This window comes from Nerophis lumbriciformis, linkage group LG12, assembly GCF_033978685.3.
Source record: "Nerophis lumbriciformis linkage group LG12, RoL_Nlum_v2.1, whole genome shotgun sequence".
Taxonomy (NCBI): domain Eukaryota; kingdom Metazoa; phylum Chordata; class Actinopteri; order Syngnathiformes; family Syngnathidae; genus Nerophis; species Nerophis lumbriciformis.
The window spans coordinates 2,125,001-2,152,889 of record NC_084559.2 but is presented as its reverse complement, the minus strand read 5'-3'; the positions used below and the strand labels follow the sequence as shown (position 1 = coordinate 2,152,889).

General features: G+C 42.2%; 1 protein-coding gene across 1 annotated transcript in view; it reads right to left on the bottom strand.

The window, feature by feature from the left end:
* Positions 1-682: 682 nt before the first annotated feature.
* Positions 683-27,889, bottom strand: part of LOC140679238 (thioredoxin reductase 2, mitochondrial-like) — a 132,468-nt gene continuing 105,261 nt past the window's right edge. The window contains exons 14-17 of the mRNA XM_072914238.1: positions 25,101-25,193; positions 8,548-8,619; positions 5,763-5,860; positions 683-1,231 (exon numbers count right to left, since the gene is read on the bottom strand). Of these exons, the coding sequence (XP_072770339.1) occupies positions 1,108-1,231; positions 5,763-5,860; positions 8,548-8,619; positions 25,101-25,193 (387 nt within the window). The 3' untranslated portion in view covers positions 683-1,107. The remainder of the gene's footprint in view (positions 1,232-5,762; positions 5,861-8,547; positions 8,620-25,100; positions 25,194-27,889) is intronic.

The window sequence follows — 27,889 nt, the reverse complement described above, 5'->3', positions numbered from 1 at the left end:
ATTTAAAGGTTAGTTATTAAAATTATTAAATCATTCTTAAATTCTTAAATTAAAATTATAACAATTTTTTTTATCAATTATTAAAACGTATTCGGTTGTTACCATTTAGTGGTCAATTATTAAAATTATTAAAATTCTTAAATTCAAATTATTAAAATGATTATCAATAATTAAAACTAATCCGGGTGTTACCATTTAGTGGTCAATTATTAAAATGATTATCAATTATTATTAAAATTATTATAATTCTTCTTAAATTAAAATTATTAAAACTTATTCGGGTGTTACCATTTAGTGGTCAATTATTAAAATTATTATAAATTATTATAAAATTTATTATAATTCTTCTTGAATTCTTAAATTAAAATTTGGAGATTTTGTTTATTTTTCAATAAACCTCCTTCTCTGGTCGCTTTTCAGCACTCGCCTCTTCTCCCCGTCTCGCTCTCCCGGTCGCTTTTCAGCCTTCCGCGTCTTCGTCTCCGTCTCGCTCTCGCTTCCGCTCGGGTTCGTTCTCGGCCATCCACTCCGACTTCACCGACCCCCTCCTGTCCCGGCTGCTGCCCTTTTATACAGTGACAGGTGATGAGACAACTGCGCCCAGGTGGGCCATCTACGCACCTGTCGCCCCTCTCGGAGCCGGCCCCGGCGCGCCCCGCCTCGCTGCAGGTCCGCAGGCCACGCCTCCACACAGGGTGTTACCATATATTGGTCAATTGTACGGAATATGTACTATACTGTGCAATCTACTAATAAAAGTTTCAATCAATCAATCAATCAAAGGTGTGTGTGCATGGGTGAATAGTGTCAAAGCACTTTGAAGGTAGAAAAGCTACACAAGTATAACCCATTTACCATTTTTACTTTAAAATACCGAATGGGCAGAACGCAGAGTGACCGCTTGTCTTGTTTATCAAATAAAAGCCAATTTCTAGTACACCTGAGTAACAGGTGATATACCCTGAGTGAGTGGCACAGCATGATGGAGAGGAGAAGAATAAAAAAGAGAGAGCGGATTAAATCTAGATTACTTAGACCCGACTAACCTTTTTTTTTTTTTTTTGTTTCCTCGTGTGCTCGGCGTTCCAAGACCGAGGGGACTTAACCTCAGCATCCGGTGACCGTGGCATCCGATCCGGAACGTTTTGTGACGTTGACCTTGGTTAGCTCCTCGGCACACGTCGGGTGGATGCCCACGGTCTTCAACAGGTGTGAATATGTAGCCCTACACCTAAGACACACAGAGTTGAGGTACGTTAATTCACTACTTCTGCAGCACTGTCTCACGATAGAAACACACTGCAAAAAGTCAGTGTTCAAAAACAAGAAAAAAAAAAATACAAAAATGAGGGGTATTTTATTTGAACTAAGCAACATTATCTGCCAATAGAACAAGAAAATTGGGCTTGTCAAGACTTTCCAAAACAAGTCAAATTAGCTAACCTCAATGAACCCAAAAGTACCTTAAAATTAGAGGTGTCCGATAACGGCTTTTTTTGCCGATATCCGATATTTGTCCAACTCTTAATTACCGATTCCGATATCAAGCGATACCGATATATACAGTGGTGGAATTAACACATTATTATGCCTAATTTTGTTGTGATGCATTAAACAATGTAACAAGGTTTTCCAAAATAAATCAACTCAAGTTATGGAAAAAAATGCCAACATGGCACTGCCATATTTATTATTGAAGTCACAAAGTGCATTTTTTTTTTTTTAACATGCCTCAAAACAGCAGCTTGGAATTTGGGACATGCTCTCCCTGAGAGAGCATGAGGAGGTTGAGTTGGGCAGGGTTGGGGGGGCGGTAGAGATGCGCGGTTTGCGGGCACAACCGCGGAGTCCGCGGATTATCCGCGGATCGGGCGGATGAAATTTAAAAAAATTAGATTTTATCCGCGGGTCGGGTCGGGTCGGGTGGTTGAAATAGAAAAAAATTAGATTTTAAATAGATTCAGGCAGGTGGCAGTTAAACCAATTCGGAAATATATATACATAGTTAAATGTTGTTACCCACATACGAAAAACGAGCAGGCACCTGCTGCATATGCCACAACAGAAGAAAAAAAGAAAGAAGAGATGGACACTTTTACGAAGCGGAGAAGGGACGCCTCGCCGGGGGAAGGGGCCTCAGTCCCGGACCCCGAGAGGGCCCCACCGAGAGCCGTAGCTGAGGCGATCCGCGAGAAGGGCCCGACGCACGTCCAGGGTCACCACCACGCCCACCGCACCGACACCCCGCCTCGTCCGCCTTCGCCGCGGCCGGCGTCACGCGCAGCAGGTAAGCAGCTTACCTGCCCGCCACCCCCGTGGCCGGGGGCTCGTAACAGGGGTCACTCCGCGCGCTCCGCCCGCGCAGCTTACCTGCCCGCCACCCCTGTTGCCGGGGGCGCGTAACAGGGGTCACTCCGCGCGCAGTGCGCTCACGAAAGGGGTGGGGCTCACCCTGGTTGATATAGACAGCAGGACGGTGGCCATGGAAGTTGGAACCCGCTAAGGAGTGTGTAACAACCCACCTGCCGAATCAACTAGCCCTGAAAATGGATGGCGCTGGAGTGTCGGGCCCATACCCGGCCGTCGCCGGCAGCGAGACGCGCTTGGAGGTGCGCTCAGCGCGGCTCCCATATGATTGCGCACTGGTGTGCGTCTGGGTCGTGACAGCGTGGCACGCGAATGTCTGTGCTGCATTGGATCAGTCTCCTTTCTTTAACAGGCAAAAGCTTTATAACCTCACTAATGCCTTGCATCGTCTATATTAGATATATAACAACGGGCGGGTGCGGGCGGATGCGGTTCTGATCAAATGTTAGATCGCGTGGATTGCGGATGGTTGACGACTTTCTGATGCGGTTGCGGATGAAATAATTGCCTATCCGCGCATCTCTAGGGGGCGGGGTTTTTTGGGATAGGGCAGGGGTCGGCAACCCGCGGCTCCGGAGCCGCATGCGGCTCTTTGATCACTCTGATGCGGCTCAGCAGCTTACTTGCTGAACCCCCGATTTTCCCATGAGACTTCCGGATTTCAGTTTCTCTCGCAGAAAACTCCCCCGGGATTAATGTTCACCGATTTTCACCCTTACAGCTATAATAAGTTTGTACCATGATGGTACAACATTTGGCGACTTCTACAATTTATATTAACAGCGTGCTAGCCCAACGCTTGTTATACAATATACATCTTCGGCTTCTACACGTACGTGACAGCAAGGCATACTTGGTCAACAGCCACACAGGTTACACTGACGGTGTCCATATAAAACAACTTTAACACTCTTACTAATAATGCGCCACACTTTGAACCAAAACCAAACAAGAATGACAAACACATTTCGGGAGAACATCTGCACCTTAACACAACATAAACACAACAGAACAAACCCCCAGAATCCCTCGCAGCCCTGACTCTTCCGGGCTATATTATACACCACTGCTACCACCAAACCCCGCCCCCACCCCAACCCTGCTCCCTCACACATCAAACCCCCCACCCTCTCTGTGCGTCGGTTGAGGTGGGCGGGGTTTCGTAGCGGGGGTGTATAATGTATCCCGGAAGACTTAGGGCTGCATGGGATTCTGGGTATTTGTCCTGTTGTGTTTATGTTGTGTTAAGGTGCAGATGTTCTCCCGAAATGTGTTTGTCATTCTTGTTTGGTGTGGGTTCACAGTGTGGCGCATTATTAGTAAGAGTGTTCAAAAAAAATTGATACCGCCACCATCAGTGTAACCTGTGTGGTTGTTGAACAAGTATGCGTTGCTGTCACCTACGTGAGCAAGCAAAAGCCACACATAACGTGAGGCTGATTAGACACGCTGTTAAAAGTGGGTGCTATTTGGTATACCAACACGTAACGCATGACGCTGACAAGCGCCAATCAGTTAAAACTCGTGTGCCGCACCAGCTTTCAAATCCCACATAAAGGGGTGGGTAGCGTGTCTGAGACCCCTGGTATATACAGGTAAAAGCCAGTAAATTAGAATATTTTGAAAAACTTGATTTATTTCAGTAATTGCATTCAAAAGGTGTAACTTGTACATTATATTTATTCATTGCACACAGACTGATGCATTCAAATGTTTATTTCATTTAATTTTGATGATTTGAAGTGGCAACAAATGAAAATCCAAAATTCCGTGTGTCACAAAATTAGAATATTACTTAAGGCTAATACAAAAAAGGGATTTTTAGAAATGTTGGCCAACTGAAAAGTATGGAAATGAAAAATATGAGCATGTACAATACTCAATACTTGGTTGGAGCTCCTTTTGCCTCAATTACTGCGTTAATGCGGCGTGGCATGGAGTCGATGAGTTTCTGGCACTGCTCAGGTGTTATGAGAGCCCAGGTTGCTCTGATAGTGGCCTTCAACTCTTCTGCGTTTTTGGGTCTGGCATTCTGCATCTTCCTTTTCACAATACCCCACAGATTTTCTATGGGGCTAAGGTCAGGGGAGTTGGCGGGCCAATTTAGAACAGAAATACCATGGTCCGTAAACTAGGCACGGGTAGATTTTGCGCTGTGTGCAGGCGCCAAGTCCTGTTGGAACTTGAAATCTCCATCTCCATAGAGCAGGTCAGCAGCAGGAAGCATGAAGTGCTCTAAAACTTGCTGGTAGACGGCTGCGTTGACCCTGGATCTCAGGAAACAGAGTGGACCGACACCAGCAGATGACATGGCACCCCAAACCATCACTGATGGTGGAAACTTTACACTAGACTTCAGGCAACGTGGATCCTGTGCCTCTCCTGTCTTCCTCCAGACTCTGGGACCTCGATTTCCAAAGGAAATGCAAAATTTGCATGGTTGGGTGATGGTTTGGGGTGCCATGTCATCTGCTGGTGTCGGTCCACTCTGTTTCCTGAGATCCAGGGTCAACGCAGCCGTCTACCAGCAAGTTTTAGAGCACTTCATGCTTCCTGCTGCTGACCTGCTCTATGGAGATGGAGATTTCAAGTTCCAACAGGACTTGGCGCCTGCACACAGCGCAAAATCTACCCGTGCCTGGTTTACGGACCATGGTATTTCTGTTCTAAATTGGCCCGCCAACTCTCCTGACCTTAGCCCCATAGAAAATCTGTGGGGTATTGTGAAAAGGAAGATGCAGAATGCCAGACCCAAAAACGCAGAAGAGTTGAAGGCCACTATCAGAGCAACCTGGGCTCTCATAACACCTGAGCAGTGCCAGAAACTCATCGACTCCATGCCATGCCGCATTAACGCAGTAATTGAGGCAAAAGGAGCTCCAACCAAGTATTGAGTATTGTACATGCTCATATTTTTCATTTCCATACTTTTCAGTTGGCCAACATTTCTAAAAATCCCTTTTTTGTATTAGCCTTAAGTAATATTCTAATTTTGTGACACACGGAATTTTGGATTTTCATTTGTTGCCACTTCAAATCATCAAAATTAAATGAAATAAACATTTGAATGCATCAGTCTGTGTGCAATGAATAAATATAATGTACAAGTTACACCTTTTGAATGCAATTACTGAAATAAATCAAGTTTTTCAAAAATATTCTAATTTACTGGCTTTTACCTGTAGGTCATCAAATCTCAGCAACAAGCTGTAATATCTTACTGAGATCATTTAGGAGCAAAACACTTAAAACAAGTAAAACACTCTAACATAAAATCTGCTTAGTGAGAAGAATTATCTTATCAGACAGAAAATAAGCAAATATCAGCCTTATTTGAGATATTTCATCTTACTTAGATGTCAGTTATTGCAGTGCAGTAGCAGTCGACTACTTACTGGAAGGCCATGGCAAAGCCCTGCGTGACCTCTCCTGCATTCGGACCAGTAAAGTGCAGACCCAGGATCTTCTGGACGCCAGCCCGCTGACATATCACCTGAGAGGGTAGAAAACACTTGGTGGTTGGTCTGCCAGGTCATTAAGATTTGTCAGAATTAATGACTCTGGAGGCTCTTGAAGCTGACGACAGTGGAACCTCAATTTACGAAGCCCTCAATCAACCAATCAAAGTTTACTTATATAAACTGATTATACCAACTACTCGATTTACCACCCACAGACAAAATAGAAATTTGCTTTGTCGTACGAACGTTTCATTCCTCATTTGTATACTCTAGCCTTTAAATAGACCCCCTTTTAGACCAGTTGATCTGCCGTTTCTTTTCTTTTCTCCTCTGCCCCCCTCTCCAGGCCATGGATGGAGTGCTGGCTGTCCAGAGTCGGGACCCGGGGACATCTCTGCACTGCTGACCCGTCTCCGCTCGGGATGGTTTCCTGCTGGCCCCACTATGGACTGGACTCTCACTATTATATTAGATCCACTATGGACTGGACTCTCACTATTATGTTAGATCCACTATGGACTGGACTCTCACACTATTATGTTAGATCCACTATGGACTGGACTCTCACACTATTATGTTAGATCCACTATGGACTGGACTCTCACTATTATGTTAGATCCACTATGGACTGGACTCTCACTTTTATGTTAGATCCACTATGGACTGGACTCTCACTATTCTGTTAGATCCACTATGGACTGGACTCTCATTATTATGTTAGATCCACTATGGACTGGACTCTCACTATTATGTTAGATCCACTATGGACTGGACTCTCACTATTATATTAGATCCACTATGGACTGGACTCTCACTATTATGTCAGATCCACTATGGACTGGACTCTCACACTAATATGTTAGATCCACTATGGACTGGACTTTCACTATTATGTTAGATCCACTATGGACTGGACTCTCACACTATTATGTTAGATCCACTATGGACTGGACTCTCACACTATTATGTTGATCCACTATGGACTGGACTCTCACTATTATGTTGGATCCACTATGGACTGGACTCTCACTATTATGTTAGATCCACTATGGACTATACTCTCACTATTATGTTAGATCCACTATGGACTGGACTCTCACACTATTATGTTAGATCCACTATGGACTGGACTCTCACACTATTATGTTAGATCCACTATGGACTGGACTTTCACTATTATGTTAGATACACTATGGACTGGACTCTCACTATTATGTTAGATCCACTATGGACTGGACTCTCACACTATTATGTTGATCCACTATGGACTGGACTCTCACTATTATGTTAGATCCACTATGGACTGGACTCTCACTATTATGTTGGATACACTATGGACTGGACTCTCACTATTATGTTAGATCCACTATGGACTGGACTCTCACACTATTATGTTGATACCACACTATTATGTTGATACACTATGGACTGGACTCTCACTATTATGTTAGATCCATTATGGACTGGACTCTTACTATTATGTTAGATCCACTATGGACTGGACTCTCACTATTATGTTAGATCCACTATGGACTGGACTCTTACTTTTATGTTAGATCCACTATGGACTGGACTCTCACTATTCTGTTAGATCCACTATGGACTGGACTCTCACTATTATGTTAGATCCACTATGGACTGGACTCTCACTATTATGTTGGATCCACTATGGACTGGACTCTCACTTTTCAAACCATTCCACCGTCAAAACATTCCACCATCCTGGAAATTTTAACTACATTTTTTCCAAGTTAAAAAAAATTCTAGTATTTTCCCGAATTCCTGGTTTTCCAAAGCCCTATTTCCACCCTTTATTCCTGGCGACTACTCCTTCCACATTTTTCAACGCATTTCAACCGTTCCACCGTCAAAACATTCCTCTTAACCAGGACAAAAAACAAAGTTGTATTTTGAACTGGAAAAATGTCGGTTTTCCCGAAATTCCATAACACCATTTCTCAATTCAACATTGTGGACGTTGCCCTCCAGTGGGTTCCTCAGACCACCAACTCCTGCCACGAGAGCCCGGATCAGGGGTACAACACTGTTTTATTTTCATACATTCGTGCAGGGGTTTTGCTTTCCAGCAAACTGTCTTTTTCTTGTCCGTGTCTCTCTCACTCTCACTCCAACTCCAACAATGTGTCTCATGCCGGCTGCTGCTAATAAAGGCGACAGGTGATTAGATAACAAGGCCCACCTGGGCCATCTACGCACCTGTCGGTGTCTTCGAGGCCGGTCCTGGCACACCCCGTTCCGCGGCAGGCCCGCAGGCCACGCCCCCCTCCACAAACATGTTACTACTTCAACATTTCTCGACCGATTTGAAAAATTCCAACACCGACCATTTCAACTCATTCAGACCATTCAAGTTGTTCGCCTTTTCCCGAAATTCCCAAATTTGGGGGAAATTCCCATTGAAATCAATGGGACTTTCTTCAAAGATCCACAACTCCCACATTTTTCATCTGATTCAAACTGTTTCAAAATATTCAGCCTGTTTGGGAATTGTCTGCTGTACTTCAACAATTCTAAAAAAAAATCCAGGATTTCAGTTCAACTTCAGCATTGGAGCATTCACACCCAATTCCTTCAGGAATTGCCTCATCTAGTTTAACTATAAATTCCGACTTACATTGAAACTCAACAAACATCGCGTATGTAGACTGAACATTCCCTGTAAATATTTTTAAATATATTTTAAGCAATTGAATCCAACCTTTAAGTAACACTGGCTGGCATCACGCTCGGCGACGGTGAATTCTAGTGGCTTGTAGAAAGCGTGGTAAACCTGCAAAAAAACAGAAAATTGAAAAACATTTACAAACTGTTATTACAGCACAGTGAGTTGTGCAGCCGACCATTTGCAGGATGTCGTGGAGCTAGATGTATAATATAAAATAATAATAAGACACCAGCTGTGACCAAAAATGGATGAAAATATGGAGCTGGCCCCTTTTTTCCTACATGAGAACCTTCATGGCCTCGGCCAGAACACTGAAGATGAGTCGCGAATGGGTCTTCCAACATGACAATGACCCAAAATATACGGCAAAAGCAAAGTATTGGCTTAAGGATCAACATTAAAATCCATGGAATGACCTACAGGAGCCAAGTGGTTCCCAAACGTTTCAGACATTTGAGCTGAGGCCATGTACCCGCGACTCCTGCACTTAGAAAACATCAACCAGTGTCTGTTAGCACATATTATTATATACCAGTGTTTCCCACACATTCATTTATTTGTGGCGGCCCGCCACGAAAGAATTACGTCCGCCACAAATGGATTTTAAGGCTTTTGACTCGCTCGACCGCTCATAAAAGCAATGGGACTGTCTGTGAATGTTGCTTGTAGTTACAACTCCGGTGCAGTAGGTGGCGGTAGCCTACTATTCATTGTAACTCCGCCAATAGCACTTAATTCACCTGGTGGGCCAGAAGAAGAAGAAGGAGAAGAAGAAGAAGAAGGAGAAGAGGGACGGACGGACGGACGGGATCAAAATACGAGGGTAATATAGGTTATGGTAGATAGGTTATAGCTGCATCGCTCGCGGCTCGTCATATATTTAACGTTAATCCGCGATTTCACCGAGCGTTTCACTGACGGTGAGCAGCCTGACGCTGCTTCATTAACACCGCCGCTGTTTGACTCGGGGGCCGGGGCAGACGCACGTAGTAACAGTCACCTGTTTTCATACCGACGAGCTAACGTGTCCAGGTTATAACCCTGTTGTCAATAAACACACGTGGACTGAAGCTAAATTGTCCACTGTCCACTGCAGCATGTGAATGCAATGAAAAGAATACAATCTGAGCCAACCAGCTGTTAAAATGTTGTCCAGGTTAATGTTTTGGCCATTAAAGGCCCTTCATTTCAAGATTTCAACTGTGATCGGGCTTTAAACAGGTGGCTGACCTGTTCAGATGGGTGTAACTGCTACTGGTCAAATAATGTGAAATAGCATTTAATTTTACATGTATGCAATGCCATTTAAATGTAATTATAGATAATAGTAATAATAAATACTGTGTAGTGTTGTAAATAGTCAACGGGAAGAATTTTAGTAAAATATGAGCCATGAGCACTACACAGCCAGAAAAAAACCTAGGCAGGACAAGTAAAAATATTGGGGCAAGTAGATTTGAGAAGTCGGGCAAGTAGAAAAAAACCTTAACGTTGAACCCTGCATGTGTTGAGCTGCTGCCGCTTAAGGTTAGACGGCACTGTACATAGAGCGGTTCTGCTCGTTAGTAATAAATTCTATTGTTGGATGTTCACTCCTTCAAACAGGTGAGTATAGAAAAATATTTTCAACGGCCGAAAAGGGCTGGACTTGGAGAGGAGGTAGGCCTACAGTCCGGACCACAGGTGCGACCTGTTCAGCAGCAGCAGGAGGAGCAGGAGGAGGTTGACTGACTGTGGCAGGACACCTCTGCCTCTGTTTCACTTCATGTTGCTGGTAATAATATGGTTGTAGTAGTAGGCTAAAGTTAAATTATTTAGTATTCACTAATTAAAGGGGCAGAGCTTTAAGAGACATTTTAGCTTTTATATTTTATAAGATATATTTTTTGTAAGAACCAAAATTAATAAATATATTTCAGTGAATCACTAATTGTTCAAATCTGTATATAAATATGTACATAAAATGTCGTAATTATATTCCAACTCCGCGTTCTTCTAGGTCATCGCCGCTGCCGCCGCCACCCCCCAACCACACCACCACAAATAGATGCCTGTCCTGTGGGAAACACTGTATACATATTAACATCTTATTCTGAATTAATTCCCACCATTTTGATGTCATGTCATTGATGCGCCAAGGAGGGATGGGTGCCTTTCACATTTGAATTGATACCATACCAATTTCCTGTATCTGGGAATTGATAGTGGTACTCAATGGTACCCATTTTTGGTACTTTTGTTTGTGTTCAAATGTGTTACTAAATGTTGTTGGTTTAAAAAAAACAAGTACTGAATTGTATTACATAGTCAACTTTGCATGTAGTTGCAATTCCAAGATACTAAATGTTACTAGTGTATAGACAACGATGTGTTGCCTTAGCCAGAAAATAGTCTTTGCCATTAAGTTGAATGTGCCAGTGTTTAAACTGTAAGTATTATACTTATTACACCCTAGCTGTTTGATTGTACGGTGCATCTTAATTGTACTTTTGATTACCAAATTTGGAGGTGTAATTCCAAGCTGCTGTTTTGAGGCATGTTACAAAAAATAATGCACTTTGTGACTTCAATAATAATTAAAGCTGCAAGCAGCATTGGTCGGGCCCGCGTATTTGGAAGGTGCTAGTCCTAAGTGTCCCAATACTTTTGTCTACTTTTAGTCTGAAGTGTCCCAAGACTTTTGTCTAGTGTACCTACCTTGTCTGCATTGTGTGGGCACGTTGGTGCTTCCTGCTTTTAAGCAGCCATCTTAAAAAAACAGCAGCGCAGCGGGTCTTTGAAGGGTCATAAAATCAAAACCGGAGCAGGTATTAAAACGCTGTTCTGTTATTTTATACACAAGGGTTTAATCTCCTGTGTTAGTTTGAAGCCGAAACGACAAACGCGCTCAGAGGAGATAGATTTTGAAGAAAGGTGACCGTTTTTTACAACAATTTTGTTTTGAAGGGGGAATAGCAAACTTCCTGTAGATTTTTGCTGGGGGGTGTCAATTTATGAAATGTAGGTCTAAGTGAGACCTACAAAGAGGTTTTTGTTTCATGTCTCTCCGACATCCGTTTTATTCAAAAATTGCTCTAGAGCGCAATTTTTAAATTTGGGGTTAGGTTTTTTTTATTAGATCGCAATTTTTGCCAGTCCTGATGTGTGCGTTCAGTTTGGTGAGTTTTGAAGCGTGTTAAGGGGGTCGAATTACAGCTCAAAGAGGCAAAAGTTACTGTTTTTAGTACTTTTTTGTCTTGAAGGGGGAATTGCCAACTTCCTGTTGATTTTTGCCCGAGGATATACAATTATGAAAGGTAGGTCTAAGTCAGACCTACATAGAGGTTTTTGTTTCATGTCTCTCCGACCTTTCTAGTGGGAGTTTCAGGCAGTCTAGTTTTTTTTTTTTCCTAGGGGGCGCTAGAGCGCAATTTTGAGTTTTGTGGTTCGGTTTTTTTTTTTTAAAAAGGCAATTTTCGCAGGTCCTGATGTGTGGGTCAAATATGGTGAGTTTTGAAGCATGTTAAGTGGGTCAAATTACAGTTTAATGTGGCGGCGGAAGAATAAAGAATAAAGAATAAAACCTTACAAATTCAATAGGTCCTTATGTCCCATTGCATAAGGACTCCCTTTGGGAGTCCTTATGCAATGGGCCTTGCGGGCCCTAAAAATATGGCAGTACCATGTTGGCATTTTTTTTCCCCATAACTTGAGTTGATTTGTTTTGGAAAAACCTTGTTACATTGTTTAATGCATCCAGCGGGGCATCACAACAACATTAGGCATAATAATGTGTTAATTCCACGACTATATATATCGGTATCGGTTGATATCGGAATCGGTAATTAAGAGTTGGACAATATCGGATATCGGCAAAAAAGCCATTGACACATCTCTAATTGAAATACTTTCTATAGTTCAAGACTTACAGTCATTTAAAAACAGCACTGCACATCATCATGGCAGCTACAGTTGTGATGTTAAAGGTAAAAAAAAAATATGTACAACAAAATCACAAGGGTTAGGGCTAGGTTAGGGCCGTATTTTGCCCAGGTCTGATGTAAGGTATGCCTTAAGTTAGTTAAAGCTAAAGTACCAATGATTGTCACACACTAGAGATGCGCGGTTTGCGGGCACAACCGCGGAGTCCGCGGATTATCCGCGGATCGGGCGGATGAAATTTAAAAAAATTAGATTTTATCCGCGGGTCGGGTCGGGTCGGGTCTGGCGGTTGAAAATTTAAAAAATTAGATTTTAAATAGATTCAGGCGGGTGGCAGTTAAACCAATTCGGAAATATATATACATAGTTAAATGTTGTTACCCACATACGAAAAACGAGCAGGCACCTGCAGCATATGCCACAACAGAAGAAAAAAAAAGAAAAGAGATGGACACTTTTACGGAGCGGAGAAGGCCCCCGACGCCTCGCCGGGGTCCGGGACCGAGGCCCCTTCCCCCGAGAGGGCCCCACCAGGAGCCGTAGCTGAGGCGATCCGCGAGAAGGGCCCGACGCACGTCCAGGGTCACCACCGCGCCCACCGCACCGACACCCCGCCTCGTCCGCGGCCGGCGTCACGCGCAGCAGGTAAGCAGCTTACCTGCCCGCCACCCCCGTGGCCGGGGGCTCGTAACAGGGGTCACTCCGCGCGCTCCGCCCGCGCAGCTTACCTGCCCGCCACCCTTGTTGCCGGGGCGCGTAACAGGGGTCACTCCGCGCGCAGTGCGCTCACGAAAGGGGTGGGGCTCACCCTGGTTGATATAGACAGCAGCTAGGACGGTGGCCATGGAAGTCGGAACCCGCTAAGGAGTGTGTAACAACCCACCTGCCGAATCAACTAGCCCTGAAAATGGATGGCGCTGGAGCGTCGGGCACATACCCGGCCGTCGCCGGCAGCGAGACGCGCTTGGAGGTGCGCTCAGCGCGGCTCCCATATGATTGCGCACTGGTGTGCGTCTGGGTCGTGACAGCGTGGCACGCGAATGTCTGTGCTGCATTTGAACAGTCTCCTTTCTTTAACAGGCAAAAGCTTTATAACCTCACTAATGCCTTGCATCGTCTATATTAGATATATAACAACGGGCGGATGGCAGGCGGATGCGGTTCTGATCAAATGTTAGATCGGGTGGATTGCGGATGGTTGACGACTTTCTGATGCGGTTGCGGATGAAATAATTGCCTATCTGCGCATCTCTAACACACACCATGTGTGGTGAAATTTGTCCTCTGCATTTGACCCATACCCTTGTTCACCCCTCTGGGAGGTGAGGGGAGCAGTGAGCAGCAGCGGTGGCCGTGCCCGGGAATCATTTTTGGTGATTTAACGCCCAATTCCAACCCTTGATGCTGAGTGCCAAGCAGGTAGGTAATGGGTCCCATTTTTATAATCTTTGGTATGACTCGGCCGGGGTTTGAACTCACAACCTACCGATCTCAGGGCGGACACTCTAACCACTAGGCCACTGAGTAGGTTAAAATCACTCAATTTCTTTGCCCGCAGTAGCTTAATTCCTGTGCAGTCTAATGATGCTAGATATTGTTGTAAAGACACAGCATTAGCTTGTAATCAGTACGACGAAACACTCAAGAGTGCCATCCATCCATCCATCTTCTTCCGCTTATCCGAGGTCGGGTCGCGGGGGCAGCAGCCTAAGCAGGGAAGCCCAGACTTCCCTCTCCCCAGCCACTTCGTCCAGCTCCTCCCGGGGGATCCCGAGGCGTTCCCAGGCCAGCCGGGAGACATAGTCTTCCCAACGTGTCCTGGGTCTTCCCCGTGGCCTCCTACCGGTCGGACGTGCCCTAAACACCTCCCGAGGGAGGCGATCGGGTGGCATCCTGACCAGATGCCCGAACCACCTCATCTGGCTCCTCTCGATGTGAAGGAGCAGCGGCTTTACTTTGAGCTCCCCCCGGATGGCAGAGCTTCTCACCCTATCTCTAAGGGAGAGCCCCGCCACCCGGCGGAGGAAACTCATTTCGGCCGCTTGTACCCGTGATCTTGTCCTTTCGGTCATAACCCAAAGCTCATGACCATAGGTGAGGATGGGAACGTAGATCGACCGGTAAATTGAGAGCTTTGCCTTCCGGCTCAGCTCCTTCTTCACCACAACGGATCGATACAGCGTCCGCATTACTGAAGACGCCGCACCGATCCGCCTGTCGATCTCACGATCCACTCTTCCCCCACTCGTGAACAAGACTCCGAGGTACTTGAACTCCTCCACTTGGGGCAGGGTCTCCTCCCCAACCCGAAGATGGCATTCCACCCTTTTCCGGGCGAGAACCATGGACTCGGACTTGGAGGTGCTGATTCTCATCCCAGTCGCTTCACACTCGGCTGCGAACCGATCCAGTGAGAGCTGAAGATCCTGGCCAGATGAAGCCATCAGGACCACATCATCTGCAAAAAGCAGAGACCTAATCCTGTAGCCACCAAACCAGATCCCCTCAACGCCTTGACTGCGCCTAGAAATTCTGTCCATAAAAGTTATGAACAGAATCGGTGACACAGATAGACAGACAACATTCACACACTAGGGCCAATTTAGATCTCATCTAGTGCAAATAACGTATTCACTGTTTACAAAATACTGAATTGCAACAGTAAAGATTTTCATTGTGACAGCCCAAAATAAAAATATAAATGTCTTAACAACAGTAGGAAGAAATTGCAGGTGAGGGGAAAATAAAACATGTAACACTACAAAACAAATCCTAGTTGTCCATTAAGTTGTCAGATTTAAAACTCCGGGTGGAGGATGTGTGTTTAATGCGTTTCATTCAAGGCGTGAGCATGCCAACACAAGTTTGGAGGAGCATGCAGCTGTAGGAAGGGCCGGTGCAGCAGCTCCTCCTAAGATCTAAGCGAATCTGTCATCACCTCACACACACCTCAATCAGGCCTCACCGCTCGCCTGTCACTCACAACCAAGAACCCCACCCTTGCTTGCTAAACCATTTATCCGCCGTCTTGTGCAGGTGTTGCCAAGCATCTGGCAACACTTGCTCACGCACACAAGGACAGAAAACACAAACTGGTTCGCTTTCCCACTGTACTTCATGCATTTCTCTCTGTGTTTTAGGGCCTGGTGGACGTTCTCTTGTCTTATCTCGGTTGGAGAAATCAGAATGTGACTAAATTTGCAAGTGTTACTTGTAGGGGTGTAACGGTACACAAAAATTTCGATTCAGTACGTACCTCGGTTTAGAGGTCACAGTTCGGTTCATTTTCGGTACAGTAAGAAAACAACAAAATATACATTTTTTGGTTATTTATTTACCAAATTTGTAAACAATGGCTTTATCCTTTTAACATTGGGAACAATATAATAATTCAACATTAAACTGCCTCAAGTTGTTGCTCAGATTAAATAAAATGACAAAACCTTTCTTCTACATACAAAAAGTGCAACATTAAACAGTTTTAAGTCAACTCATCATGCTTAATTTATTTTTATTATGTAAATGTTATATTTTTATCAACATGTGATAGCAGGGACCCTGCCATTCAAAACTAGGCTGCTCCATTACTAATGATTAATGTAACTATAGCTGAAAAAAAATAGTACAATAGCAATAGGAGAGACTATTTATCCCTGGACACCATGGAGTTCATGTAGGCTTAATGATGCACTTACATTATTATATCAACTATCAGAGACAGAAACTCTTCATTTAACATAATGTCCTGATTCAACACAGCTCAATCAACACAGAAAAAGGTCAAGTGAAATAACAGACAGACAGGGCTTTGCTATCCGTAACACACACACAGACACACACCAAAATGAGCTAACGTTACGCTAAAAGCGAATTAGCCTTCACCTCAAGCCAGGACTGCGAGCGAGCTGAGCTGCCTTTTATATTTCTAGAAGGTCAACGGGCTCATAGTGATGTTACTAGTAGTTACTGGGAGGTGTTTATTATCATTTGGGGAAAGTCCGCTGCCTGATGATTACCTGCTAAACGCTAAGCACTGACTACATGCGCTCTGAATACGCACTGCTAATTGGCTGTTACCGCTCTGTTTGTAACCAATCAGATGGTTATGTGGGTGGGACAATGCTGGGTGCTGTGTAGAGGACTGACAGAGACAGACGCAGAAGGAAGCGGAGGCGGCTACTTAATATGTCCGTGTGGAAACTCGTTCGGTACACCTCAGAACCGAACCCAAACCCCCGTACCGAAACGGTTCAATACAAATACACGTACCGTTACACCCCTAGTTACTTGTGCATTTAGGACACCCTTTGCACACAACCACCAATTCTAAACCAAGTACAAATGTCTGTATTATATTCGTCCACAGCACAGAGGCTGCCACCTTCAAATCCTTTAATCCTTGTTGAAACCTGACTCTGCAATATATAAGGTCAAATATATTCTAGATCAGGGGTGTCAAACTCATTTGAGCTCAGGGGCCGCATGGAGGAAAATCTGTGCACGCGCGGGCCGGACTAATAAATGAATCGCATTAAAACAAAAAAAATAAAGACAACTTCAGATTGTTTTCTTTGTGTTATTTGGCCATAAATAGAACAATCACATTTAATAATAATTCATCCCTATACAATATCCTACTCTAATACCCTACTGTGCAATATTACCCTTTGAGTGCAATACATCGAAAACTGACTGTTATTTATTACTCCGGTACTCTTGTCTTGTTCTGTATTTTGTACAGTATTTTGTATTTCTACAGTGTTTTGTATATTGTACAGGATTGCCTATTATTTTTATTGGATAGTAGTCTGTCTATTTCAATTCTTAGTTTTTTTTCTTTATTACCTCTTGTGTAATTTATTTTTACCCCATTATTGTTCCCACTACCGCACCTTAAATTGGAGTCCTTAATCTCGTTATATGCAAATATAATGACAATAAAGTCTATTCTATTCTATTCTTTTAAAATATAACAATAAAAATATAGAAAAAACTACAATCAGCGGTAAAGTTTAGATCCATGAAGGAAAGAAGAAAGTGAATGAATGTTTATAAGTGAATACATTTACATATGCATAAAAATGTGTTTTCTTCTGGATTATTTTTTTAATGAATTAAGTAACTTTTATGACAACCATTTTCCAAAAACACAATATAGAATGTGAGATATAACAGAATAATGCATACATTTATCATTTGTTTTCAAAACGCTTACAAAAAAGTGTGACCCCAAAAATTTACTGTGGGACCCCATTTTTATGACTTGATGGGGTCCCATTTTTTAAATTCCGAGCGTCAACACTAGGGATGATGCTCGAAACCGGTTTTCCCGGTTGTTCGATAAGAAAAGAACCGAGTCCTCGGACTCGAATCCCTTTTTGAGAACCGGTACCCGTTATAGAGACCACTATAGTAAAGAAAAAGAGTTGGTTCTTTATTCGAATCCCTGGGAAGGAATCCCGTCCCGACCAGAAATGCCCCGTGTGACATCACAAGAAATGACGTCACGTAGTTCAGTCATTAGGCGCAGATAGGGAAAGCAGGAAAAACAATGGACCGGAAAAAGCGCTCCAAGGTGTAATAAAGTTCAAAACAAAAGGTCCATAATCCAATGAATAACTTTACTGAGAGATTTGAGCAGGGTACAAACACATGACCAACACTTTTGTGACCAACCGGAAACATAGCAACCAGGCTAGCAACGCACCTCCTTTACGGCAGCTGTCGCAACGTTCTTAAAGCAACCGCAGCACATACATATATATACAACATATATCTCCCGTTTTTAACTTTTGTTTTTCTTTCCTTGTAAACAAAACAAAATCCCACTGTATATGTGTTGTCTGTCTAATTATGAATAATGCAGACGAGGCGTGTTGGCTGAGTTCTTGACGTTTACTTTCACAGCGTGCTCATAACCTCATTCTTAGCTGCCGGCGTGGCGACATGCAACAACACTTTTCGGGGCTACCGCGCATGCTCGTCACTCCCGTTGCATGCTGGGTAGTGTAGTTGTTATATTCCCTAGCTCATAAAATCACATCTTTCCCCCTATAAAGAAATAATGTTAACTCAATAAAGTGTATTTTCTTTTTTTAGCTTTAACTTTTCATTTTTTAGCATTGTAACCACATTTGCAAACAACTTTTCTCTTCATAGAATTTTCTTTCAATAAAGAAATAAAGTGCAAAAATGTCAAATAGCAGCAGAAGTGCACTTTTTGGAGAGCTGTATTATTTTCAGTTTTGTGCCCAAAGGACTGATTTTATTTAACACTATATTATTATTTATACACCTAAAGTGATCACAGAGACAGGTTGTTTTTGTGTTACTGTATATATTTGTTTTTCTGAAAAATCCCACTTAATACACTTTGGGTAACAACAGTCAATATTTATTTATTTTATTTTATTTTTTTAGGGGGGTAACAGTCAATATTTATTTATTTATTAGATTAAATTTTTTTCTTGTATAATAAAAGTGCGCTTTTGTTAAACCAAATATTGTGTGTTTTTTTCCATATACAACAACCAATCTGGACTCGATAAGAGAATCGATAAGGAATCGGTTCGATAAGAGGATTCGATAATAGGCTCGAACTCGATAATGTCTTATCAAACATCATCCCTAGTCAACACTGAAGGAGTATTGGTGCGTGCAAAACAGCAGCAGGCGGCTGTGGCCTGCGGGCCGGTTCTAATACTAATCAAATATCATACCATAGATCATTCATAAGACCCTTCTTAAAACCCATTTTTATTCACCCAGCATGAGACTTTAAACTGTTTTTAACTTTTTAACTGCTTTTTATATAACAAATTGTTCTAAGGATAATTTGTATTTGCTTTTTCAATGTGTATTTTACTTCTGTTTTAAATGTTATTTTTTAGTCTGTCCTTTGCCTCTATTTCTTTGTGGTGTACAGCCCTTTGTTCTTCAACTGTGCTTGTTTTTAAAGGGCTTTATGAATAAAGTTGGTATGGTATGGTATGGTATTCATTGACTTTGACACACCTGTTCTAGACATTTAAATATAGTAAGGGCCACATAGTTATTTATATATATATATATATACACACACAACGTATTTTTCGGAGTATAAGTCGCACCGGAGTATAAGTCGCACCGGCTGAAAATGCATAATAAAGAAGGAAAAAAACATATATAAGTCGCACTGGAGTATAAGTCGCAATTTTTGGGGGAAATTTATTTGATATAAGCCAACAGCAAGAATAGACATTTGAAAGGCAATTTAAAATAAATAAAGAATAGTGAACAACAGGCTGAATAAGTGTACGTTATATGAGGCATAAATAACCAACTGGTATGTTAACGTAACATATTATGGTAAGAGTCATTCAAATAACTATAACATATAGAACATGCTATACGTTTACCAAACAATCTGTCACTCCTAATCGCTAAATCCCATGAAATCTTATACGTCTAGTCTCTTACGTGAATGAGATAAATCATATTATTTGATATTTTACGCTAATGTGTTAATAATTTCACACATAAGTCACTCCTGAGTATAAAATACATGAAAAAAAACTGCGACTTATAGTCCGAAAAATACGGTATATATATTTTTAATTTTCCTTTTTATTAGTTTTCAAGGACTCAAGCGGTATTAACAGTGTTTCTCATACATTCATTTATTTGTGGCGGTGCGCCATGACTACTTTTAGACTGCCACAAATACATGTGGCGCTATCTGTCATGCCTTTGCCCATAAACACAGTATAATAGGATTGTCTGTGAAAGTAGCTTTGCGTTACAACTTTGTACACTGCAAAAACTGAAATTTAAATAGGATTAAATATCTTAAATAAGGGTGATATTTGCTTGTTTTCTGTCTGATAAGATAATTCTTCTCAAAAAGCAGATTTTATGTTAGAGTGTTTTACTTGTTTTAAGTGTTTTGGTCCTAAATGATCTCAGTAAGATATTACAGCTTGTTGCTGAGATTTGATGACCTATATTGAGTAAAACATGCTTGAAACTAGAATATCAAGTGTTGCAAAGCTGTGTCATCAACACTCACAAGTATAAAACTACCTTTTTAAAGTAATCATTTCTTATTTCAAGCATGAAAAAAAAATCATGACTTTGACACAATTGTGTCTCATAATTAAAACAAATGACAGCCAAATGGACTTTGCTGTTTTATTTTCAATGAAACAATAGAAAATAGGTACTCATATAGTAGTACAGTTGGCACAGTACAGTAAACTGACAGTTAATATTTAAACATTTAACATTTATAACAATTTTGAACAGAAATAGTTCATGCACATTCAGATAAATTCTTCAAAATTACAATTAAAAACATTTTGGCCGGGGGCCGGGCTGTATATATGCGCACTAATTGACTGAAAGAGCACGCACTTGGTGCGATGATGTCATGTTATCCATGGAAAAATGCATTTTTAGACAATATGATTTGCCTGAGCGGCTAGGAGACCCCGAGAGTAACAAGCGGTTGCCTTGTTGCCTTTCCATTAAGAACAATAAATTACTTTTTAGTATAAGTTTGCTGGTTTCAAGAAATGTAATGCCGAGCGCATATCATTATGTCAAGATAACGGCACTAGCATTTACTTCATTTAAGAACATTTTTCAACATATTGAGCAAAAAGGTCTATTTTTTTTCTACCAAGAAAAGTGCACTTGTTATTAGTGAGAATATACTTATTTTAAGGTATTTTTGGGTTCATTGAGGTTAGCTAATTTTACTTGTTTTGGAAAGTCTTGACAAGCCAAATTTTCTTGTTCTATTGGCAGATAATTTTGCTTAGTTCAAATAAAATACCCCTCATTTTTTGTATTTTTTTTTTTTCTTGTTTTTGAACACTGACTTTTTGCAGTGTGCAGCAGATTATATTCTATAAATCCTGATGAGAGTGCGGAAATACGACCAGATCACACCGATTCTCAAATCCCTTCACTGGCTTCCTGTTCCACTCAGGATGAATACAAAGTCTCCCTACTAACCCACCAGTGCCTCCATGGAAATGCCCCCCTCTACCTCAAAGAACTACTCACCCCCAAATCCTCCACAAGACAACTCCGCTCCGGACAGGCTAACCTCCTCCAACCTCCGAGGACAAAGCTACGAACAATGGGAGACCGGGCTTCCAGTCTGTGGAATGCTCTCCCTGACCACCTGAGGGCACCACAGACTGTGGATGCTTTTAAAAAAAGGCTTAAAAACCCTTCTTTTTAAAAAAGCCTTTTTATAGATATATGCATACTAGTTCTAACTATTACTATATTATTATACTATATTATATTATTACTATATATTATACTAGTTCAAGTGGAGGAGTTCAAGTACCTCGGAGTCTTGTTCATGAGTGAGGGAAGAGTGGATCGTGAGATCGACAGGCGGATCGGTGCGGCGTCTTCAGTAATGCGGACGCTGTATCGATCCGTTGTGGTGAAGAAGGAGCTGAGCCGGAAGGCAAAGCTCTCAATTTACCGGTCGATCTACGTTCCCATCCTCACCTATGGTCATGAGCTTTGGGTCATGACCGAAAGGACAAGATCACGGGTACAAGCGGCCGAAATGAGTTTCCTCCGCCGGGTGGCGGGGCTCTCCCTTAGAGATAGGGTGAGAAGCTCTGTCATCCGGGGGGAGCTCAAAGTAAAGCCGCTGCTCCTCCACATGGAGAGGAGCCAGATGAGATGGTTCGGGCATCTGGATCAGGATGCCACCCGAACGCCTCCCTCGAGAGGTGTTTAGGGCACGTCCGACCGGTAGGAGGCCACGGGGAAGACCCAGGACACGTTGGGAAGACTATGTCTCCCGGCTGGCCTGGGAACGCCTCGGGATCCCCCGGGAAGAGCTGGACGAAGTGGCTACTTAGGCTGCTGCCCCCGCGACCCGACCTCGGATAAGCGGAAGAAGATGGATGGATGGATGGATGGATGGATGAGTTCTAGCTATTAGGCTGTACTAGTTTTTATTTTTATATTATCTTTTTATTATTATTTTCAATACACTGTAGCACTTTGAGGTTGTTTGCTCAATGTAAAGTGCTTTCTACAAATAAAATCTATTATTTATATTATTATTATTGCAACTCCGCTTCTTAAAAAAAAACTGGCCTTTTTTTTTTAATTTTGCTAATTATCCACAATCCTTGTGTGAGACAAGAACACAAGTCTTTCCATTTTCTGAGTATTATAGATAGCGAAGAAATGCCAGCACGAGTCGACTAGCAATGTCGGTAATATTGATTCAGCTATATCGCCTCCAGAGGTGGGTAGTAACGCGCTACATTTACTCCGTTACATCTACTTGAGTAACTTTTGGGATAAATTGTACTTCTAGGAGTAGTTTTAATGCAACATACTTTTACTTTTACTTGAGTATATTTATAGAGAAGAAACGCTACTTTTACTCCGCTACTTTTATCTACATTCAGCTCGCTACTCGCTACTAATTCTTATCGATCTGTTAATGCACGCTTTGTTTGTTTTGGTTTGTCAGACAGACTTTCATAGTGCCTGCGTTTCAACAAATACAGTCACTGGTGACGTTCACTCTGTTCCACCAATCAGATGCAGTCACTGGTGACGTTGGACCAATCAAACAGAGCCAGGCGGTCACATGACCTGACTTAAACAAGTTGAAAAACGTATCCGGGTGTTACCATTTAGTGGTCAATCGTACGGAATATGTACTGTACTGTGCAATCTACTAATAAAAGTTCCAATCAATCAATCAAAAATGTGAAGGAAAAAATACCCTTTTTTTTTATTTCAACCGTACTTCCCGTCAAAAGCCTAAAGTTCCTGTCTTCACAATAAAAGTGCCGCTCCATCGCGCCTGCACTTTCAAAATAAGAGTCTCCGAAAGCCAGCGCAAACAAGCTAGCAAGCTACGGAGTTTGCCGCCAATGTATTTCTTGTAAAGTGTATAAAAAAAGAATATGGAAGCTGGACAAATAAGATGCCAAAAACCAACCACTTTCATGTGGTATTGGACAGAAAGGAAGACTTTTGTTTCTCTTCCATTCGAAAATGTGGACGTTATCATCACTACTGTCTGATTCCAATCAATGCAAGTCATCAGAATCAGGTAATACACCAACTTATATTCTTGTCTTCATGAAAGAAAGGAATCTATATGTGTTAAACATGCATGTATATTCATTAAAACACCTTTAACATGTAAACAAAAACGGCAAAATAAATAAATATAAATTATATACTGTATATATCAATATATGTATATGTATATATATATATATATATATATATATATATATATATATATATATATATATATATATATATATATATATAAAAAAGAACAGAAAACGAAACAACATCATCTGGTACAACCCCCCATACAGCAAAAACGTCTCAACTAACATTGGACACAAATTCCTCAATCTGATTGACAAACACTTTCCCAAAGACAACACCCTAAGAAAAGTATTCAACAAGAACAACATTAAATTGAGCTACAGCTGCATGAACAATATACGACAAATCATCTCAAACCACAACAAAACAATTGCAAATGAGCCGCCGGCCCCCAGACAGAGCGACTCCAAAACCAACAAAGGCTGTAACTGTCGAAAGAAACCTGATTGCCCTCTCAACGGGGGATGCTTACAAACATCAGTTGTCTACCAATCTAAGGTAATACGCAAGGACATTAACACATCCGACACATATGTAGGATTAACCGAGGGAGAATTCAAAACCAGATGGAACAATCACAAGGCTTCTTTCAGGAACAAAAACCTGCGGAATACCACAGAACTCAGCAAACACATTTGGGACCTCAAAGACAATAATGTTGAATATTCAATAACATGGCAAATTCTTGCATCCAGCACACCTTACAATAGTGGTAATAAAAGATGCAACCTATGCTTGAAAGAGAAACTGTTTATTATTTACCGTCCAGACCTGTCATCCCTCAACAAGCGCAGCGGAATTGTAACAGCATGCCGCCATAGACGGAAACACCTCCTAGGTAACACATGAGCCAATCACCACGCCCCTACGCCAGCCTGTACCCACCCACTCTGTGCCCTATATAAACCATGGTATGCGAATGCTCCCATTAAAATCTCCTGATGATTGAGGGTACCCCCCCTCATGAAACAGGCCTGTAGAGATGAAATAGTCTTGTGATTTTTTTCCCCACACATACATATATTGCGCTCTACTACGGTATCGAGCACTATTTTTTGGATAACCTTATTAAGACATATATATATATATATATATATATATATATATATATATATGTGTGTGTATGTTACTCATTAGTTACTCAGTACTTGAGTAGTTTTTTCACAACATACTTTTTACTTTTACTCAAGTAAATATTTGGGTGACTACTCCTTACTTTTACTTGAGTATTAAATCTCTAAAGTAACAGTACTCTTACTTGAGTACAAATTCTGGCTACTCTACCCACCTCTGATCGCCTCTCAACAAAGCTCTATTTACATGCCGTGACTATCAGCCAAGGTATAGTGACATTTTTATTGGAGGAGTAAACACAGGTGAGCTACTTTTCTGGCTAAGTGACAACGCCTTAGTCGTAGTACTTGCAACATAATCCCAATTATGCCAAATGACACAATGACGACATCTAGCGTTACCAAGCCCCCATGTAAGAGTTATCGGCTCACCTCTATGTTGTCTTTGCCATGCTTGAGTTCCGCCTCCTCCTCCGACAGGCCCACACAACCATACTCCAGAGGGGTGAAAACTGTTGTTGCTACCTGCAATATACACAGCAGCACATGGATGCACTCGTCACTACTCAACGCTGTAATAGTCAATCGTTGAAAACGCACACTATTTTTTCAGACCATTTCGTTAAATTAGTATGAGGAATACAGTAGGTACAAAACCCAAAAGCAGTGAAGTTGGCAGGTTGTGTAATTCGTACATAAAAACAGAATACAATGATTTGCAAATCCTTTTCAACTTATATTCAATTGAATAGACTGCAAAGACAAGATATTTAATGTTGCAAATAATAACTTAGAATTTAATGGCATTTTTACCACTGTGTTACATGGCCTTTCCTTTTAACAACACTCAGTAAACATTTGGGAACTGAGGAGACACATTTTTGAAGCTTTTAAGGTTAAATTATTTCCCATTCTTGCTTGATGCACAACTTAAGTTGTTCAACAGTCTATGTTGTCGTATTTTAGGCTTCATAATGCGCCACACATTTTCAATGGGAGACAGGTCTGGACTACAGGCAGGCCAGTCTAGAACCCGCACTCTTTTACTATGAAGCCACGCTGATTTTACACGTGACTTGGAATTGTCTTGCTGTAATAAGCAGGGGCGTCCATGGTAACATATATGGTGGCGGCTTCTGAGTGGCTTACACCAATTTGTTTGGCATTTCGGCATTTACGATTTTGTATTATTATGATTAATGTACAGTAGGATCTAATTTCTTTTGAAAAACTAGAAAAATTAAGTCGAAAAATCTTGTAAAAAAGGCTAAAAACCACTTATAAAGCACATAAAGTAGCAATTAGCACGGTAGCTAACACATACTTGCCAACATTGAGACCTCCAAATTTGGGAAATTTGGGGGGCGGGGGGGGGTTAATGGGTTGTACTTGTATAGCGCTTTTCTACCTTCAAGGTACTCAAAGCGCTTTGACACTACTTCCACATTTACCCATTCACACACACATTCACACACTGATGGAGGGAGCTGCCATGCAAGGCGCTAACCAGCACCCATCAGGAGCAAGGGTGAAGTGTCTTGCTCAGGACACAACGGACATGACGAGGTTGGTACTAGGTGGGGATTGAACCAGGGACCCTCGGGTCGCGCACGGCCACTCTTCCACTGCGCCACGCCGTCCCAAGTACAACCCACAAGTACAAGTACAACCCATATGTTGCTCCAAAACCTGTATGTACCTTTCAGCATTAATGGTGCCTTCACAGATGTGTAAGTTACCCATGTCTTGGGCACTAATACACCCCCATACCATCACACATGCTGGCTTTTCAACTTTGCGCCTCGAACAGTCCGGATGGTTCTTTTCCTCTTTGTTCCGGAGGACACGACGTCCACAGTTTCCAAAAACAACTTGAAATGTGGACTCGTCAGACCACGGAACACTTTTACACTTTGCATCAGTCCATTTTAGATGAGCTCGGGCCCAGCGAAGACGGCTACGTTTCTGGGTGTTGTTGATAAATGGCTTTAGTTTTGCATAGTAGAGTTTTAACTTGCACTTATAGATGTAGCGACCGACTGTAGTTACTGACACTGGTTTTCTGAAGTGTTCCTGAGCCCATGTGGTGATATCCTTTACACACGGATGCCGCTTTTTGACGCAGTACAGCCTGAGGGATCGAAGGTCACGGGCATTCAATGTTACGTGCAGTGATTTCTCCAGATTCTCTGAACCTTTTGATGATATTACAGACCTTAGATGGTGAAATCCCTAAATTCCTTGCAATAGCTGGTTGAGAAATGTTGCTCTTAAACTGTTCGACAATTTGCTCACGCATTTGTTGACAAAGTGGTGACCCTCGCCCCGTCCTTGTTTGTGAACGACCGAGCATTTAAAGGAAGCTGCTTTTATACCCAATCATGGCACCCACCTGTTCCCAATTTGTTCACCTGTGGGATGTTCCAAATAAGTGTTTGATGAGCATTCCTCAACTTTATCAGTCTTTTTTTGACACTTGTGCCCGCCTTTTTTTTTAAACACGTTGCAGGCACCAAATTCCATCTATCCATTTTCTACCGCTTGTCCCTTTTGGGGTGGCGGGGGGTGCTGGAGCCTATCTCAGCTGCATTCGGGCGGAAGGCGGGGTACACCCTGGACAAGTCGCCACCTTATCACAGGGCCACGGAAGCTAGTAACCAGAAGCTAATAGCTGGAAACTGATCGCTAGAAGCTAATAGCCGGAAACCAGTAACCAGAAGCTAATCGCCAGAAGCTTATAGATAGAATCTAATAGCCAGGAACTAATAGCCGGAAGCTAATAGCCCAAAGCTAATAGCCGGAAGCTAGTACCTGAAAGCTAATAGCCAGAAGCTAGTAGCTGGAAGTTAATACCCAAGAACTAATGACCAGAAGCTAATAGTTGGAAGCTAATAGTTGGATGTAAATAGATAGAATCTAATAGCCGAAAGCTAACAGCCAGAAGCTAATAGCCAGACACTAATCGCTCTAAGGTAATAGTCGAAACTAATAGCCGTAAGCTAATAGTTGAAAGCTAATAGCTGGAAGCTGATAGATAGAAGCTAATAGCTGGAAGCTAGTACCTGAAAGCTAATAGCCAGAAGCTAGTAGCTGGAAGTTAATACCCAAGAACTAATAGCCGGAAGCTAATGACCAGAAGCTAATAGTTGGAAGCTAATAGTTGGATGTTAATAGATAGAATCTATTAGCCGAAAGCTAACAGCCAGAAGCAAATAGCCAGA